Source organism: Heteronotia binoei, chromosome 13 (genome assembly GCF_032191835.1).
Source record: "Heteronotia binoei isolate CCM8104 ecotype False Entrance Well chromosome 13, APGP_CSIRO_Hbin_v1, whole genome shotgun sequence".
Taxonomy (NCBI): domain Eukaryota; kingdom Metazoa; phylum Chordata; class Lepidosauria; order Squamata; family Gekkonidae; genus Heteronotia; species Heteronotia binoei.
Window position 1 is genome coordinate 24,576,497 of NC_083235.1, and position 19,470 is coordinate 24,595,966.

A 19,470-nucleotide genomic window follows, 5' to 3' on the forward strand; every position below is an offset into this window, starting at 1 on the left:
AAAAGAACACTTTGCTAATCTGCTTTTAATTGAGTCAGTGCAGAGCATTGTAATATGCTGTTTTAACTGTGTAACGTTGAGAGCTTCTTCAGTAGAATGTCACTGGTTGATGTATATCCACTCTATTGTTCATTATGTCCAATTATTCTATTAACATTTTCTTGCCTACTGTGCTCATTAATTGGGATGCATTTAGCGAGCGTTTGTCTTTGCTTGAAAAGCTGCAGTTGATTGATACGATTTGTGACGATGCTCACAAAAGGCTCCTCTGACAACTCACCGCTTGAAAAATAATGCCGTTGTATTATCTTCAATTACCTTCCATCTGCCAGCCCACCCCAGTACCTTGCCAGGCAATTTTGTACAGGGCAGACATTTTGGATGGCCCTGGGTTTCTGGGCTGACTATGAATTAGCTGTGCTTATTCCTTCTCCTCATCTTGGGACTTAATGACAGAAGATGGTCTGTCCCTTAAGGGTAATGTTGATTCCACTCTGTGCTTTACCAACAGCAGTCATGCCTATCAGCGTCCATGTCCCCCCAAAAGGAGGCGTGATTGGCTGGTTACAGGGATGGAAAGTTACCATTTTTAATTATTGGAGGTGTAATCAAAGAAGTGTACTGCCTGCCAAGGAAGAAAAGGTCTATGTCTGTAAAGCCTGCTTAAAATTGGCAAGCTTTTAATTCAGCTGAGCAGCTTGAACAATGGTATACAGGGATTGCTTCCACACGGCAAAGATTCTCCCTTTTATTTTCATTGCCATTGAAGGCATGTGCCTTCTCAGTGGAACTTCCACTTGTGAGTTTTCTACACACTTTCCTCCATCAGCCCCTCATGCGCTCCCCCCACCACTAGAGAGCTTTTTTTTTTAAAGTAACTACTGTAGTGCTATAACGTTGTAGCACTATAATAATTACCTTTTCACTCAAAATGCCCCCTGGTGGCACAGTGGGGAAATGGTTGTGAGGTGCTGATGGTTCCTATCATAAGAGTATGATAATGTGCTTAGAATGTGCCCAAGTATATTTGGACAAGAGCATACTGAGGACAAGGAAAGAACAATTAGAGCCTAATGTCTTGTGAATGCTCCAGATAAAAAAACCTGCTGCAATTTGTGAGCCAAAGCAGTGAGGAACCTTGTAGAAGCAACTGGGAATCTCTCCTCAACAAAAGCGTGAAATGTAACACCCAGAAAGACATTTGGACAGTTTTTTGTTGGCTACCCTTGGGCGCATTATGACATGTAAAAAGGTCCTCTTTGTATGTTTGTGTCTTTCTCTCCATGCAGATTGTCTATGATGGTAATGAGTTGAACCATGCCTTTGGATTGTGCCACTACGGCAAGTTCCTCTTCTGGACAGAGTACCGGAGTGGGAGCATCTATCGGCTGGACCAGGTCACCAAGGCTGTCACACTGCTCCGCAACGAGCGCCCACCGATCTTTGAGATCCGCATGTATGATGCGCAACAACAACAAGGTGCATGGCAAGATGGGTGTGGCTTTGTCCTTGAGGCTCAGCCAACATTTGCTTAGTGCCAGGGCATACTCTGCAGATAGGGGGTTTTGAATCTGGAATCTGGGTCTCTTAGGCTTTGGTGTGACTACAGGGCTGCACTTAAAGGCCAGCAAGGAAGTGGCAATGATTCTGGGGCCCCACCCTGCATTTTTGCCCTAGACCCCAGAATTAATAAAACCTCCCTTGAGAAAAACTATACCACCAGGGGATGCCTCATCTAGAGAACAGACTGAATTTGTTCATTGTTCTTAAGAAGATTGTGGTTTGTGTGCAAATTATATTTTATCCACTGGCTGCTGTACTGAGAGATCCCAAATATATTGAACTAGACCTAGCTTTGAAACCACCTGGAGTGTAACATGTGCGCAACTGCCTAAATGTGGCAAACCACAGGATGCGCTCAAGCGTTTAACAAGCTGACGTGTTTCCATGCTGTAGTGCGCTAACATGCAGAGTGTGCATGGTGGGAACAAATCAGCCTCCGGAAACTTAAAGGGATTTGGTGTTCAGTGTTTGCAGGGCAGCTGCTGTCTTTGGTAAACCAAACCTTCTCTCCCACCCCCTGAACTGAAGCTCCCCAGCTTGAGAGAAGGCATAGCTATACCACATCAGTGAATCCTCTATGGGGGTTATCCAGAGTGGAAGCCATGTTCTCCTGAAGACACAGGATCCACTCATGGGTCAACAGATCCCATGTGGCTAGGGGCTCTGTAAGGAGTGGAAAGGAGGAGGGTAGACTAAAAAATATTTTTGGGGTCGCTGAAATTGGCGGTTCTCTGAGAAAAACATCAAAGAAACCTTTCAGAGGAAGAGGTTCTACAAGGCACCAGCCAATTCTGTGTACATTAAAAGTCCCTGGAACCAATGTTCCCTTTAAGTTGAGTTAGTGTGAGCTAGCTCACAAGTTTTTAGCCTCCGGCTCACACATTTTTGTCTTAGCTCAGGAAAAATGGCCTCAGAGCAAACAAATGTATGCAGTAGCTCACAACTTTAATGTCAGTAGCTCACAAAGTAGAATTATTGTTCACAAGACTCCGCAGCTTAGAGGGACATATGAACATATGAAGCTGCCTTATACTGAACCAGACCCTTGGTCCATCCAGGTCAGTATTGTCTACTCAGACTGGCAGCGGCTCTCCAGGGTCTCAAGCTGAGGTTTTTCACACTTACTTGCCTGGACCCTTTTTAGTTGGAGATGCCGGGGATTGAACCTGGGACCTTCTGCTTATCAAGCAGATGCTCTACCACTGAGCCACTATCCCTCCCCCAGGGAGTATTGCCTGGAATCAGAATGCTTTGGGAGTTTGTTCTGTTCTTAAATATTTAGGAGTTGTGCTGTGGCAAACAGGGATCTGGAGCCACTTGATTAAAGCACAGAATTAAAAGGTGAGCCCCAAAGAAAACCACAGTCCATTCTTATTTCTCCTTGAACTAGTTCCTGGTCCTTCTGAACTTAATTTTGTAACACCGAATAAACCCCCATTTCTTCCTCGTTGTCCTACTATCAAAGGACAGCTGTCTTCCTTGTACAACTGTTGTCTTACTCCTCTAATTTCTGCTCCTTTTTTGCAGTTGGCTCCAACAGCTGCCGTGTGAACAATGGAGGTTGCAGCAGCCTTTGCCTGGCCATTCCCAAAAGCAGACGTTGTGCCTGTGCAGAGGACCAGATTTTGGGACCAGACTCTGTCACCTGTCAAGGTACGTCGGTACCTGGAGCAAGTGCGCGAGGGTCATTGTTCAGGGTTTGAAGGCTTCTTCTAGCAATCCTTCCTGTATTCTTGAAATGGCATGCAAAGCTGGTTTTTTCCCACAGTGTCAGACAATTGGGAATTGGGCAAGGCCTCCACAGAGAGGCCAGCCAATCCAGAGCCCTCATGACCAGCAGCAAGATTAGATAGATGACTACATGACCAATTCCCCACTAACCTTGTCCCGGTCTCACGCTCCTCTTCTTCGCAGAGCTTCCATCTGATTTTATACAATCTGTCGTGGGGCTGCAACTTACCCCACCTCTTTCCTGTGGCAAGCTGAAACCAGTTTTCAGAGGATCTTGCTTGCAGTGGGAAAGAGGCAGGGCAAGTTGCAGCCCCATGGCAGTTTTTGTGAAATCAGACTGAAGCACTGCGGAGAAGAGGACCATGAGACCAGGACAAGGCTAGTGGGGAATCAACCCATGTTTTCATTTTGACTCTGGAAGTGTCTTCTGACCAGTTATCCATCCCCCATAGATGAGGCCAGTTGTCATTTCACTGGGCTTGCTTTCATATTTAAAAGAATAAGATCTATAGTTCTCGCTGCCTGAGAGAATCAAGGGTTACATCTTCATTTCTGTATGTTGATGGTTAGAGGCCTAAAACTGCAAGATGAGACCTTATAATCAATTATCCCTTCATTTCCCTGGAGTAGCAGGTTAGCTTATCATACAGGCTTGGATCCAGCGATGCACAAGTGGAAAAATAAATGGCATCATAATTTTGCATGTGCAGCAGCATCTGCAACACCATGCATTTCTGTCTACTGCATTGCCCAGAAATTGGTTGTGCAAGATCTTGCACAAGTGGAAACACAAATAGAGAACACTATAAATGAGGAATTCAGGTTTTCATGGCTGGTAACATCATTAGGGTTTGTAGAATCTTTCAGGATCAAGTGCCGTGTTCTACTGGAGAAAGTTTTCCTTCCAGACGTTTCGTTCTCAGCTGCGGAGAACATCCTTGCATTGCAGCTGGAGCAGGCGCTCAGACCTTCTTGGCTGCTGTGCATTGAGTGGGGCCAGAGACTGGGTGACCTTGGGCCAGTTTGGCACTCTCAGCCTGAACTACCTCACAAGATTGTTGTGAGAACAAAAAGGAGGAGAGGAAAATGATGTAAGCTTCTTTAGGGTCCCCCTGGGGAGGTAGGTGGGGGAAGGAAGGAAGGAAGGAAGGAAGGAAGGAAGGAAGGAAGGAAGGAAGGAAGGAAGGAAGGAAGGAAGGAAGAAGAAGACAGCAATTTTTAATAAAGTTTCCTAGGGGCCAGGACGGGCAACATGGGAAAAGTTTTCAGATTGCGTGATCCAGTCCACTGATTCCTATGGCATGTGTCTGCAACTGACGTGCCTCTTCATTTTGTTTCATTTGTGAACAGCCAACCCATCTTACATCCCACCCCCTCAGTGCCAGCCTGGAGAGTTTGCCTGCAAGAACAACCGCTGCATCCAAGAGCGCTGGAAATGTGACGGGGACAACGACTGCCTGGACAACAGTGACGAGGCCCCTGAGCTCTGCCGTATGTATCTGTCTTTAAGCTTTTAATTTTGAATGTTATCCATGCCTTGTGAGAGCAGAAAAGTGGAATAGAAGTATTGGGATATTTGGTTAATCTAGCAGAGTTCTGCGCAGTCGTAGATTTGCAATAATGAGTGCAGTAAATAAATCTCCCAAGAAGTATATTGCAAAAGGTTATATTTATTCAGGTAAAATCACATTCAGGTTGCAGGCGAAAGAAGGGAAAGAAAAGACTAATCTAAAGGGTACTTTCCCTATCACCAATGGCCAGCTTGTCCAGCATCATGTGTGTGTGAGAATGAAGACGTCGTCTCTACTGGAGAGACTTGCAGAGACATGTGTCTCTGTAGAAGGTCATGTGAAGGAAGAGAGAGGACAAAGTGAGAAAGAGGAAGAGTCAGAGGGCAGCTCCCAGGTTAAGGCAAAGAGAGGCATCCCATTCAAGGACGTAACACTTAACACACACTTAGAGTGATGCAGCACCCCCAGTGTTGAGACATGCCGAGTCACTCATTCCAACAATACATTCTGTAAAATTAAATAAATATTAACATAAATAAAACAGTAGACCCAAAATGGTAACAGAAGGGGGCCTGCTGCACACGTATTAAGGAAAATTGAAAGAAAGAACAAAAGCTGATGAAAGAAACTGCATCTTTATATCATCAAGACTCTTCTAAATATTAAAATGTAATAAAATTAGTGTTGCCTCTTTTGTTCTGAAAAGACAAAAATGGAGCTGAATTGATTAGGTTTTATTGGTAAATCACCAAAAAAGCATTAGATTTTCTGCAGAAACATAGATATACTGTAATTAGGAGTAACCATCCCTTTCAGTTGTGCTGAGAATTTTTGTCATCATAACTTCCCACATTGTAATACCAATTTGAAATGGTGCATGGGTTATTTTCCTGACAAAAAGGTGGTGGTGGGGGAAGTAATGAAAAATAATCATACAAAATCAAAATAACTCAGACATAGACACCATGCAGATCTTGTTTTTGATGGATTTTATGTATCACAATCTTGTATTTACACATACACAAACACATACACACATCTTCAGTATTTATTGAAAGATCACAGTTTAAGTAGGATTATTTATTTCTCAACCTTTCCCCGTTTTTTGCTTCATTGTTATGTGTGTTAGTTGTAAATTCTCACCCCCTCTTTTTTCCCATTTATTCTTTTGTGTTGCCTCTCCTTCCTTCCATCATTTTTAGTATTATTTCATGTTACCAGTTACCAGTACTACATTTATCAGTTCTTTTCTCCTTGGGGAAACCAGTTGATCATTGATACATGCCAGCAGAAAAGCTCTAGGCTGTAAAGGAACGAAACATCCTGTTATTTTTGTATCTAGGTCTTAATTAAGTTCCCTAAACACTAGTTTTTAATGTGTTTCTACCGGATATAGTAGACGGAACCAATTTCCCCACATTCCCTCCCAGGTGGGATATTGCGAATGAATGTGCTGGAGTCTATCCTTTTAAAGGAAACTTCTTGTATATTTGTGAAAAGTGAGATGAAGGGGAGCAAAGATCATATTTTCTCATCAGAACCAATGTCTGTCTCTCAGGTATTTGGGTCTGTTTTCCAAATATATGAGCTCTGGCCTTTATAAATGATAGAGACAGTTTCAGGTGAGTAACTGTATTGGTCAGCAGGAGGGCTTTTTTGTAGCAGGAACTCTTTTGCATATTAGGCCCCACCCCCCTGATCTAGCCAATTCTCCAAGAGCTTACAGTACACCCTGTAATAAGAGCCCTGTAAGCTCCTGGAGTATTGGCTACATCAGGGGTGTGTGGCCTAATATGCAAAGGAGTTCCTGCTACAAAAAAAGCCCTGGTCAAGTCTAGTAGCACCTTCAAAACCAACAAGATTTGCAGGGCATCAGCTTTCAAGAGCCTCAAAGCTCCTTTAGCCGCAGAAACGGACTTTGCATGTTGCGGGGGGGGGGGGGGGCTTTTCATTGCAAAATATGCTGGTTTTCGATTTGGTTGTTGTGCTGTTAATAAGTTTCTGCACATGTAAGTGCTGTATTTACCCAAGAAAGAAAATAGCCCTGGATTCCCCTAAAAAAAACAAAAAACAAGGCATCTGACCCTGGAATTAAGACAGTCTCACCAAAAAGGCACAACAGTCTTAGGTGTCCTTTTTCTACCAACCTTTATCCTCTCCCTTCCCCAACCACAGACTCTCAAGGGCTCCCTTACTACTCTTTCCCTCTGCTGCATCTTCTGGCCAAGCCAGGAAGGCAGAAAAAGAAGAGAATGGATTTATAGCAGGGGTGGCCAAACTTGCTTAACATAAGAGCCACATAGAATAAATGTCAGATGTTTGAGACCTGCAAGACATTAATATCAGATGTTTGAGGGAAGGAAGGAAGGCCAAATAGGGGAAGGAAGGAGGGAGGGGAGGGGAGGGGGAAAGAAAGCGACTTTAAATGCATTCTTCAAACTGTCGGATAGCGTGGCTTGGAGGAGTGATTTATATATATATTTATCCAAGCCACCCAACAGGGTGGTGGGGGCTTTCAGAGCCACACAATATGTGTGAAAGAGCCACATGTGGCTCCTGAGCCACAGTTTGGCCACCCCTGATTTATAGCCTGCCCTTTACTTAGTCTCAGAGCAGTTTATAATCTCCTTTCTCTTCCTCTCCCCACAACAGACACCTCTCCCCAGGTAGGTGGAGCTGAGAGAGCTCTTTCAAGAAACTGCTCTTGAGAGTAGAGCTCTGAGAGAACTTGTGACTGACTCAAGGTCTCATTAGCAGGTGGATGTGGAGGATTGTGGAACCAAACCTGGTGCTCCCAGATTAGAGTCCATGCTCCTAACCACTACACCAAACTGGCTCTCAGGACAGAGCACACTTGTCAGGTGCTTCCAGCTTCTAACCCCCTCTCCAACTGACAATATAGGATGACCCAACTCTTCTTGTTTTCTGGCTGAGCTAGAAAGCCTGGAGGAAGTTGAGCAGGCAATGCTTTCAGCCTGCAGGACTCAGCTACGAGTCTTTTGTCTCTCTCTGTAGTTGTAGCAGAGAAAGGTGGGGTGGCCCCCAATCAACTAGGTTGTGGGAGTGGCAGCCCCCCTCAACAGCCCCTGCTAGCCATAGAACGGGAACCACTTCATTTATTTTGATAACAGTGCTCTATCTTTTACTGTGCAAGTGATATTTTCTTTTGATTTGTGAAGAACTACTTCCCTTACCTGGTGGTGGTGTGGAGGGAGAATCTTGTCCCAGAAAATGTTACACAGGAAAGATACCTGGTATTGTGTACCCAGCCATTCCAGATTTTTAATGTGGAAGCTAAGGAGGGATTATTTGGTATAGTTTTAGGTCATTACCCCTTCTACTAGCCTTGGTGACCAAAAGGAACCTCCACATTCAGATGCACTGATCCTCTGAATCCCAGAGCCAGGAGGCAATATCAGGGGAAGGCCTCAGCCTGTTTGTCTTGTTGGTGGCTCTCCAGAGGAACTAGTTGGCAACTGTGTGAGACACGATGCTGGACTAGAAGGACCATTGATTTGTTCCAGCAAGGCTTTTCTTACAAGTGGAAGGCCTCAGCCTCCATGCCCTGTTGTTGGCCCTCCAGAGGAACTGGTTGGCCACTGTATGAGACAGGATGCTGGACTAGATGGACCATTGATTTGTTCCAGCAGGGCTCTTCTTGTGTTCTTATATTCTTACATCCACATTACTTCTTCCATCATATAATAATTTGCATACATAGTTTGTGTATTCACCAAATGTGCTATTGCAAAGATATGTTAATTATAAGACCGTTTGGAGACATAGATATTTTTGCATAGTACAGTAGTTTGCAAATTAATTTGCAATTTCAGATCCTTCAAATAGAGAAGACCCTAAGCTCATTTTTTGATTAAAAATGCTCTTCCTGAATTATTTTTTGTGATCATATTTTAGCCAATAGTTTTTTCAGCTTTCCCTCCTCTTTTACAATATTCTTAATTGAGGGATGTGGGATTTTATACAAGTCAACAAGAAACACATTCTTCCTTTTTCCTTTTCTCCCTTAGAGCTTTAACTGTGCACCAGTTCACTACAGGGACTTGAAGCTATATTGTAGCTGCTAGTTCCCAGTGGCGACTTGTGAGTAAATGCGCAGCAGGGCCTGATGTTGATTGGGAATGCTGTATGAGAGAAGGAGGAATTCTTCCCTTCTCCCCAGTACAGTTTTTGGTGGCTGAAACAGCCCAGAGGCCATGGGAGGGGGGAGCCTTATTTTCGATGTGGGGAGCTAGCATATGCAAGCATTTAATGTGCACAGAGCAAATAACACTCCTCTCTGGGCCCCCCAGGCTATTTCAGCTGCCTCCTTCTCTTGCACAGTGTCCTTGATCCAAATAAGGCCCTGCTGCACATTTACTCCTGAGTTGCCACTGGGAATTAGCAGCTACAGTACAGTTGCAAGACCCTGTGGCGAAGTTGAGCAGTTTGTAACAGGATCCTAGCCTCCTATCTGTTGTAGCTTTACTAATTCAGCAGTTTATAGCTTTGACTAAACAATTTATACAACAATTTATAGCTTTAACTAAATCTTTAACTTAACTTTTCAGAAGGAAACTGAGCAATACAAATTATTTTTTAAGTATTATAGAGTTTCATTGCCAAATATCTTCGAGACAGCATTATTTAGCTATAAAAATCTGTTAAGTTTCCATTCGGGTCTCAAACCATCTGATTCTTTAGAATGTAATAAACATGAGACCCAGATATGATCTGATTATAGCCTCAGGGTGATGTCTTAGAGATGTCTATCAAAAGAGGTATGGAGGGCAAGATAAAGATCCATACAAGTGAGGAGGTTATTTACTCCAAGAGAAAGATATGGATGATTGGAGGACAGAAATTATTCCATATTGCAGAAGCAATTTACTAACGCCAAAGAAAGCCTCAGCATTTCTGCAGATTAATGTTTTATTTATTTCTATATTTTTTTATTTAAGATTGTTGACTTCACCCCCCGGCCTTGAAGGAACTAGCCATCTCTGAGTTGCTCAACAAGTTGTAAAGTATTTTTTAATGAAGGCAACTTGGTTAGAATTTGAAACACAGACAGTCACTAGGGTTAGGCCGTATCTTTACATTTTTCCTTAAATACCCTTTTGGATAAATCTTAAGATCAGAAAAACCTAAAGATAATTTCTTGGATCAGAGAAGAGCAATTCCCCCAAGATGTGAAGAATGCACGACTGCAAATTGCCAATATTGGTGTAGTTGCTAAAAAGGGAACAAGTCACAGAGCAATTCAGTGCTTTATTCATCTAAATGGACCTAGCCAGTAGGAGGACAGTAGACAGCCGGGTCACACCTAAGACCAAAGAATCATACCTGGGGGACAGTGAGGGTAGGGGGGATCCAAAAGATAGGTTGTGTCCAGTGTTCCCTCTCAGCTGAGTTAGCATGAGCTAGCTCACAGATTTTTAGCCTCTGGCTCACATATTTTTGTCTTAGCTCAGAAAAGATGACCCCAAAGCACACTAATTTATGCAATAGCTCACAACTTTAATGCCAATAACTCACAACGTAGAATTTTTGCTCACAAGACTCTGCAGCTTAGAGGCAACATTGGTTGTGTCCCTTCCTTTTAAAAAGGAAGAGGAGTGACCTGAAGAGGAGGGTGAAGCAGGAAGAAGGTCTCTTGCTCTTGTTCTTTTTGCCATTTTTACTCCATGTTTCTGTAAGCTGTCCTGGGAAGGCTGTGGGGGTTCTGTCTTGAACACCAATTGCTAACAAAGGAATGAAACCCAGGTAACAATCTAAGGTAATGGATAAAGTATAACTGCTGCTTCAAGAATTACTTGCCTATCCTAAAGTCTCCATCTTTTTAGGGCTCGTTTAGACCAGGGTGAGAGGATTTCTTCTAATTTTCTTTTAATCCTTGCTCCATTCTGCTGTGTATAAAGGCTATGTGCGTGATTTTATTCATAGAATCACAGAGTTGGAAGGGACCTCCAGGGTCATCTAGTCCAACCCCTTGTACAATGTAGGAAACCCACAAATACCTACCCCAAATTCACAGGATCTTCATTGCTGTCAGATGGCCATCTAGCCTCTGTTTAAAAACCTCCAAGGAAGGAGAGCCCATCACCTCCCGAGGAAGCCTGTTTCACTGAGGAACTGCTCTAACGATCAGGAAGTTCTTCCTAATGTTGAGCTGGAAACTCTTTTGATTTAATTTCAACCCATTGGTTCTGGTCCTACCTTCTGGGGCCACAGAAAACAATTCCACACCATCCTTTATATGACAGGCCTTCAAGTACTTGATGGTGATCATATCACCTCTCAGCCGCCTCCTCTCCAGGCTAAACATCCCCAGCTCCTTCAACCTTTCCTCATAGGACTTGGTCTCCAGACCCCTCACCAACTTCATTGCCCTCCTCTGGACCAGTTCCAGCTTGTCTATATCCTTCTTAAAATGTGGTGCCCAAAACTGAACGCAGTATTCCAGGTGAGGTCTTACCAGAGCAGAGTACAGTGATACCATCACAACACGTGATCTAAACATTATACTTCTGTTGCTATAGCCCAAAATTGCGTTTGCCTTTTTAGCCACTGCATCACAGCTTGTTCTTTTGTTAAGTTCTCTGTAATTTGCATGCTGGTAGTCCGTATCCATGTCACACCTAATTCAGTCACATTCCTGAAAGGAGGAATAAGAGGATGGGGTAGCTGTAGATCTATTCATTCTGGCTAGCTTACACCTAACTGACATAGGAAATTAAATGTAGCTCTATCAGATCCTTGCTATGCATACTGCCGCAATGCTTAATGTTTTTAAGGTTTTAAATGTTTTGAATGTTTTAAATGTTTATATATTTAAATACCAACTTAATATTTTATGTTGACTTATCTGTTGTAAGCTGCCCTGAGCCACTTTGGTGGGAAGGGCGGGATATAAATAATAAATAAATAAAATAAAATAAAAAATTCCCCAAGTGTACATAAACACATTTGCTAGATAGCATGTGATAGCACCTGATTTTCCCGTTGTTACTGTACTTAGTTCATCAAATACTCCTTTGGGAAGTGGTGTTAGAAAGTAAAGTGTTGAAGGATGTCAGTATTTAGGCGTTTGTCATAGAGCCCTGAGATTTGATTTCCCCCAGTATGGTGTAGTGGTTAAGAGTGCAGACACTAATCTGGGAGAACTGGGTTTGATTCCCCACTCCTTTACATGCAGCTGCTTGGGTGACCTAAATAATTCACTTTCAATCCACTTTTAGTGAACTTTCCAACTGGATTTCACTATACGAACTGGCCAAATCCAGTTGGAAAGTGCATTGAAAGTGGATAGAAAGTGCATTATTTAGTGTGTGTGATCACAGCCAGAGTGTAACTTTATTTAAATAACCAGGGAAAAAATAAAAGCAAATGAAGATTTTCCAAGTGCTCCATAGCAGCTTGCCAAGATCCAGCCTATCTCCAACAGGCTTGGAGGAAAAATGTCCTGTGCCTTTAAGAGGGGCTTCATTTGTGCAGAAGCTTTTCATGGCGGGGGGAGGGGCAGGGCGGGGAGAGAAACAGCATCTGATAAATAACATTCCATCACTCCTCTATTAATCCTCTGTTAAGGGACAGGACATTTTTCTCCAGGCAACCCTAAGCCTATCTAGAGCCATAAGTAAAACGTGTCTGGGAACTACTCCAGGTTTCTGTACCCTGGAATTATAGCAAAGCATGGGGTAGACCTCTGCATGTTATGCTTGTATACAGTTTTATTATATTTAATATTATTATTACCCACTTTTGGTCTAGGGCAGGTCAAGAGAAAGGCACATTGCAAATACTTTCGGTAAATATGCTTTACATAAATAAAAACAGTCAAGGCAGACTGCATTATGTCAAGCTCAGTTAGTTGATTCAGACTACATAGATTTTTAAGTTCTCTCATTGTCAGAGTTGATTATTTTGGCATAGTATATGCCCTCCTGGTTTTCACCACAGGAAGAATGCCTTGACTTCCTATTTGCCAGGGAAGGAATGTAGTTGTGACTCAGTTTGAGATTACAGCAGGGCTGGCCAGAATGTGGGTCAGGAGCCACATGTTGCTCTTTCACTCATATTGTGTGGCCCTCGAAGCCCCCACTGCTCTGTTGACTGACTTGGAGAAGGCATTTGTCTTTTTAAATCACTTCTCAAAGCCAAGCCAGCCAGCAGTATGGAGAATGCATTTAAAGTTAAAGTTGCTTTCTTTCCATCTCTCCCTCACCCCTTCTGTTTTCCTTCCTTCCTCTCTCCCTCCCTCCCTCCCTCCCCTCTCCTCTCCTCCCCTCCCTCCAACATCAGACATTCATGTCTTGAGGCTCTCAAACACGTCTGACTTTTATTCTATGTGGCTCTTACATTAAACAAGTTTGGCCACCCCTGGATTACAGTAATGCATGATGGAGAAAGAAGGGTCTTGTCATCTGAGGTCTAAAGACACTTTCTTTTCTATTTCCCAAACTCCAGATCAGCACACCTGCCCCTCAGACCGTTTCAAGTGCGAGAACAATCGCTGCATTCCCAACCGCTGGCTGTGTGATGGGGACAATGACTGTGGGAACAATGAAGATGAGTCCAATTCCACCTGCTCTGGTGAGCCCTTCGTGACTGATGTATTACATTCCACATGTTAATTACTCTTTGGGTGAAGAAGTCCTTCCTTTTATCTGTTCTAAGCCCACTGCTCATCAGTTTCATTGAGTGCCCACGAGTTCTTGTATTGTGAGAAAGGGAGAAAATTACTTCTTTCTCTACCTCCTCTATCCTGTGCATAATTTTGTAAACCTCTATAATGTCACCACTCAACTGTCATTTCTCCAGGCTAAAGAGCTGTAACCTCTTTAACTTCTCTTCATTGGAAACGTGACCCACCTCCTTAATTATTTTAGTTGCCCTTTTCTGCACCTTTTCCAGTGCTGTAATGCCCCTGTGAAGTTTTGGGGGTCCTAGCTATAAGGTATCAGATTAAGCAGCTTAAGTATACACCTGGGCAGGGATATTTTTTTTTTGAGCAGGAACGCACAGGAACGCCGTTCCGGCTGGCTTGGGGCCAGAGGGTGTGGCTTAATATGCAAATAAGCCCTTGCTGGGCTTTTTCTAAAATAAGCCCTATGGAAAACAATGGTGATATCAGGGGGCGTGGCCTAATAGGCAAATGAGTTCCTGCTGGGCTTGTTCTACAAACAAAGCCCTGCACCTGGGGTTTGGTTGCAGCTTGGGCTCCTAAGCACAGCAGTTTTTTGTTCAAGATTTTTCACAGTATTGTTGACCAATCGTCATTCTGAAGTTTCTTCAAGGTTTCTTTGTTGTCTCGTATTCTGCAGGCATGCACCTAGGTTTTAAAACAGGCAAGGAAACAAAGAACTATTTACAAATCTATTTACAGGTTTTTTGTAATGTGAAAACAACCCCCCCCCCCAAACTAACCAGTTTTTAAAGCAGAAAAGCAAGTAAAGAACTAGCAGTGGACACTTGAAAATAATTTGGTACTTTTTACATTTGGATTTTGGGAAGGGCATAAGTATTGGTATTTCAGGTTATTTCGGGTTCTCAATATCATTTTGGTATTTGAGTTCATTGGGTGTCTTTTGTTTTGTTTTTTGAATTCTGAAATTGTTCAGATCCATTGTTCTCTAACAGGTATCTTTCTGAGAGGTTTTTCAAGCAAATTATACCAAAGTTTCAAGGACCCTAGTCCTGGCTGTCCACTAAAGACACACCCCCCCAATCAAGATTCAAGTAGATTGGTTCACAGAGTACAAAGTCCAGTTATATGGGCTCTTAACAAAGTGCTCCCAGCCATCCTACTTGTTTTCATTGCTTCCTATTGGGAAAAAACTCTATGCTCTCCTCAGGGCAAAGAAACCAATAGTCAGTCATCCAAACAACCACTGGCCAAAAGCATCCCAATGCAAATGAAGCAAACAAGCTCAACAAAGCATCAAACCAGAGAATCTTAGGAGACCCTGGAAGTGTGGCAAGCTCAGCACAACCAGTGTCAAACCAGAGAATCCAAGCCAACCAAAGCAAGGAACACTGTTGCAGGACCAACAGAACCACTTAAATGAGAGAATCCAAGTCAAACCAACGTGGCCAGCCAAAATCAAGACTTGGCAAGAAGACTCTGGCAGTGACACATTGGGAGGTTTAACATGCTGGCACTGAATATTTCTACACATATTTTTGATTATTTACTGACTTTTTCAGGACCCACTAACTGGTATCCTGAAAAATCCTGAATATTAATCTGAGCACTGAATATATATAAAAATTCCAAAATGGAGTTTTTGAGATGTATATTTGAACTGGAAATAACCTCATGCATATCCCTACAAGAAGCTATTTACAAGATGTGATGTGTTCAGGAGTTGCATCCTCATTGATGAGTTGGTCCAGTAAAGTCTTTGGGTTCTGTCTCTCACATTTTTCCTTTTGTTTGCTGCCTGTTGTCTTCCTGCTCAGCTCGTACTTGCCCTCCCAACCAGTTCTCCTGTGCCACTGGACGCTGTATACCCATGTCTTGGACCTGTGACTTGGATGATGATTGTGGGGACCGCTCTGATGAGTCAGCCACATGTGGTGAGTGTTGGAATATGTTCCGCTGCATTAGACCCACACTGGATGCCCACAGTTGGTACCATATCCACTCTTACATGTGCTGAACAAATTAATTTAAAAAGTGCCCTGCTGGATCAGACCAGTGGTCCATCTAGTCCAGCATCCTGTCTCACATAGTGGCCAGCCAATTCATCTAGAGGGCCAACAACAGGGCATAGAGACCAAAACCTTCCCCTGATAACACAAGAAGAACCCTGCTGGATCAGACCAGTGATCCATCCAGTCCAGTGCCCTTTGTCACACAGCAGCCTGCCATTTCTTCGGGAGGACCAACAACAGGGCAAAGAGACCAAGGCCTTCCCCTGGTGTTATCTCCTGCCACAGTGAATCAGAGGTTTACTGCCTCTGACAATGAACCCTCTCATTAGTCACCATGGCAAGTAGCCACTAATAGACATCCTCTGTGAATCCTCTGTTAATGCCTCCTGTCTTTGTCTTCCCTCTGCAGCCTACCCAACCTGTTTCCCTCTGACCCAGTTCACATGCCACAATGGCCGCTGCATTAACATCAACTGGAGATGTGACAATGGTAAGTGCTGCATGGCTGAGTGAGAATCTGGTGAGAGTGTCTGTCGTGGTGAGATCAGAATCAAGGAGAGAGTTCAGAATGAGGGTTTCTTTGGAAGCGGGGGGGGGGGGGGGACCAGGGCTTCTCTCCCCCATATTTTCAGTCTGTACATGATAACATCTGTTTACCGTAATCTACCTCCTCACTCCATACATACCTGAGAGCTAGAGGTATATCTTATACCAAAATTAATTTCACAACCAACTTACAGCAGCCCCTCATGGGGTTTTCAGAGCAGGAGATGAACAGAAGTGGTTTGCTATTGTCCGGCTCTGCATAGCAACCCAGGCCTTTCTTGATGGTCTCCTATACAAGTACTAACCATGGCCTCCCCTGTTTAGCTTCTGAGCTCTGAAGAGATCAGGGTGTTGTGGGCTATTCTGTCTGCTTTATATCTAGTCTTCATAATATCGCTAGTCCTTAGTTGGAAGAGATCATGGCTCAGTGATGCTAAAGACTTCTGCCTGAGACCCCGAAGAGCTGCTGCCAGTCAGAGTAGACTGCACTGAGCTTGGTAGACCAGTGGGCTGATTCCTTATAAGGCAGCTTCATGGGTGCTCATGTGAGTCTCCTTTGCTCTTCCAAGAGATCCTCGTGGAGGGAAGCATTGTATAGATTAGGGGTGGCCCAATTTGCTTAATGTAAGAGCTACATAGAATAAACTTCAGATGTTTGAGAACTGCAAGACATGAGTGTCAGAAGTTTGAGAGAAGGAAGGAAGGAAGGAAGGAAGGAAGGAAGGAAGGAAGGAAGGAAGGAAGGAAGGAAGGAAGGAAGGAAGGAAGGAAGGAAGGAAGAAAGGAAGGAAGGACAGCAAATAGATGGGGGAGGGAGGAGGAAGAGAGAGGTGGAAACAAAGCAACTTTTAGTGACTTGCAAGCTCTAGGCTGACTTGGCTCGGAGAAGTGTTTTAACGAGAGAAATGCCTTCTCCAAGCTAGCCATTGGGACAGTGGGGACTTCAAGAGGCACAATATGTGTTAAAGGGTCACAGGTGGCTCCAGAGCCACAGTTTGGCCATCCCGGTATAGATGAAGGATGTGTTAGAAAGATGCCTAAAGACTCAGCTAAACATTATCTATTTTTTCCTATTTATTTTAAATGACCCCCCCCTTTTTTTTTTTTTGCAAAGGCAGCCTCCAAGATTGCTTTATTAAGGAATAGACAGGCTTGTTGGCAGGGATTTTAACTCTTTCCTCCCCTGTTATTTTCTTGGAAAATCCATCGCTGACCTGCTGTTCCTCCTGTTTGGGAAAACCTATGGGCACCTGTAGTTTCCCCGTAGTGGAGGTGAAAGCAGTTTAGGGGTGGTTTTCTTCCAGGGAGAAAATGAGAAAGGAAGGGCGGGAGGTGAAATTGCCCCTCGTATGCCATTCTGTTCCTTGATAAGATTATCCTGTTGGCTGAATGTAAAAAAGAAGATTTTTTTTTAAATAAACAGAGAGGGGGGGGGGAGAATGTGTAGCTGAACCTTTAGTCTTGATGGGGATCTTCTTGGTCTTACCTGTTGACCTTTCTGCCTGGGATACATTTGCAGATGTCTGAGTCGCAGTCTGCATCATCTTTGTTTGTGTAGGATGGAGAGCCCTGCTCTTTGGATACTCATAACATGAAAGCTCAGCTGGCATGGACTTTGGATCAGGTTTGCCTTTTAGGCTGAGGGCAACCACTGACATTGCATGACTAGATTGCTCTTTCCTGAAAATGCTCGGGTTTAGAAGGCTTCTCTTGACGCAGAGAGAGAGAAAGAGGTGGGGTGGGGGAATGAACTCACATTTTAATGAAGTTTCTGCAGAGACTTGGTGAACAGATCCCCCCCCCCCCCCGGTTCAGAATCTTAAGAGGTGGCATATACACTCACCAGCAGGGCTTTTTTTGTAGCAGGAACTCCTTTGAATATTAGGCCACACCCCTTGATGTAGCCAACCCTCCAAGAGCTTACACTAGGCTCTGAACTAAGAGCCCTGTAAGCTCCAGAAGAATTGGTTACATGGGGTGGGTGGGTATGGCCTAATATGCAAAGGGATCCCTGTTACAAAAAAAGCCCTGCCCACCAGAATAAAATGCTAACATTTCCCCTGGATTATATCGCTTAAAGGAGCCCCATTGTGCAGAGTGGTAAAGCTGCAGTACTGCAGTCTGAGCTCTCTGCTCACGACTTGAGTTAGATCTCAGCAGAAGCTGGGTTCAGATAGCCGGCTCATGGTTGACTCGGCCTTCTATCCTTCCGAGTCCCCAGCTTGCTGGGGGGGAAAGTGTAGATGACTGAGGAAGGCAATGGCAAACCTCCCCATAAAAATCCTGCCATGAAAACGTCGTGATGCGACGTCACCTCAGAGTTTGAAACGACTGGTGCCTGCACAGGGGCTACCTCTACCTTATCGCTTAAAAGATGAAGGTATAGGGTGGCAGAAGGATTTGCAATAACAAAAACTCCCCCTCCAACTAGAACATTGCAATCTGATCAGTATTCAGTTAAGTGAGGCTGAAAATCGAGGGAGGAGGGCTGTAATGCCCCTGAGGGAGGGTCTCAACTTCCCACCCCTCTCCGGAATCCATGATTGCATCCCCCTAGGCAGGATGAACTGGGGCCTGGACTCTGTCCATTGTTTCTGATTTCCCTTTATGGATTTTGACATGACTCTTTCGATGACCTTTTCCCCATTGCCTATCTTTGACATGCCTGCTTTCTCCTTTTCATATTTGATTTTTGCATTGACCTTTTCGGGAGGGTGTGATGGCGGTGGTACTGATTTTTGTGTATGCATGTGTGCGGGTGCGTGCGGGCGTATGCGTTCACTCTGCCCACTCTCCTGTCTTCTCTGGTTGGTTTCTGTGTTTCAGAAAAGGATTGTGGGGATGGCTCTGACGAAAAGAATTGTCCAAAAGCTACCGGTTAGTGCATAGATCAACATGCACCGCAACTCCTCAGTTTCTGTTCCCTAAAACACCTGCCTTTTTTTTTGTCTGTAAAGTTCCAGTGACTGGCCAAAACAAATCCAAACCAGCCCATTGTTGATCTTGTCTGGCCCTTTGCAATACCATTGTTGGATGCACCAGCCCTGTAGCCTTTTGGAGCTTGCTTTTCCATCAAAATAACATCATTTGCATCGGTAAAAAAAAATGAACTAGAGCCATTCCCCCTGTGTATGATGTCTTTGCTCCGTTAGCTAAAGTTGCAAAGGCTCCTTGATTCCTGGTTGGCTTGTGCATGTAAGATCCTATGCCTATTTGCTCACACATAGGCCCCAGTTTGTAAAGTTTACAGCATGATCCTATGGAGAGTAGAACAAAGTATGAGTCCAGTGGCACGTTTAAGAGCAATGAAGTTTAATTCTGGGTATATGCTTTTGTGCGCATTTATGTATCTGAAGAAGTGTGCATGCACACAAAAGCTTATACCCAGAATTAAGCTTGGTCTTAAAGGTGCCAATGGATTCAAACTTCGTTCTGTTGCTTCAGACCAATCCAGCTACACACC

The 19,470-nt window shown here is 43.9% G+C and overlaps 1 protein-coding gene across 6 annotated transcripts in view; it reads left to right on the forward strand.

The window, feature by feature from the left end:
- The window catches only part of LRP1 (LDL receptor related protein 1), a 518,071-nt gene that overhangs the window by 337,742 nt on the left and 160,859 nt on the right, over positions 1-19,470 (forward strand). For 5 of the 6 annotated variants that reach the window (XM_060252267.1, XM_060252262.1, XM_060252265.1 and 2 more), the window contains 7 exons: positions 1,290-1,479; positions 3,091-3,216; positions 4,645-4,785; positions 13,272-13,397; positions 15,267-15,383; positions 15,871-15,951; positions 18,834-18,884. In XM_060252267.1, the coding sequence (XP_060108250.1) occupies positions 1,290-1,479; positions 3,091-3,216; positions 4,645-4,785; positions 13,272-13,397; positions 15,267-15,383; positions 15,871-15,951; positions 18,834-18,884 (832 nt within the window). The remainder of the gene's footprint in view (positions 1-1,289; positions 1,480-3,090; positions 3,217-4,644; positions 4,786-13,271; positions 13,398-15,266; positions 15,384-15,870; positions 15,952-18,833; positions 18,885-19,470) is intronic. The other variant, XM_060252264.1, reaches the window with a different exon arrangement.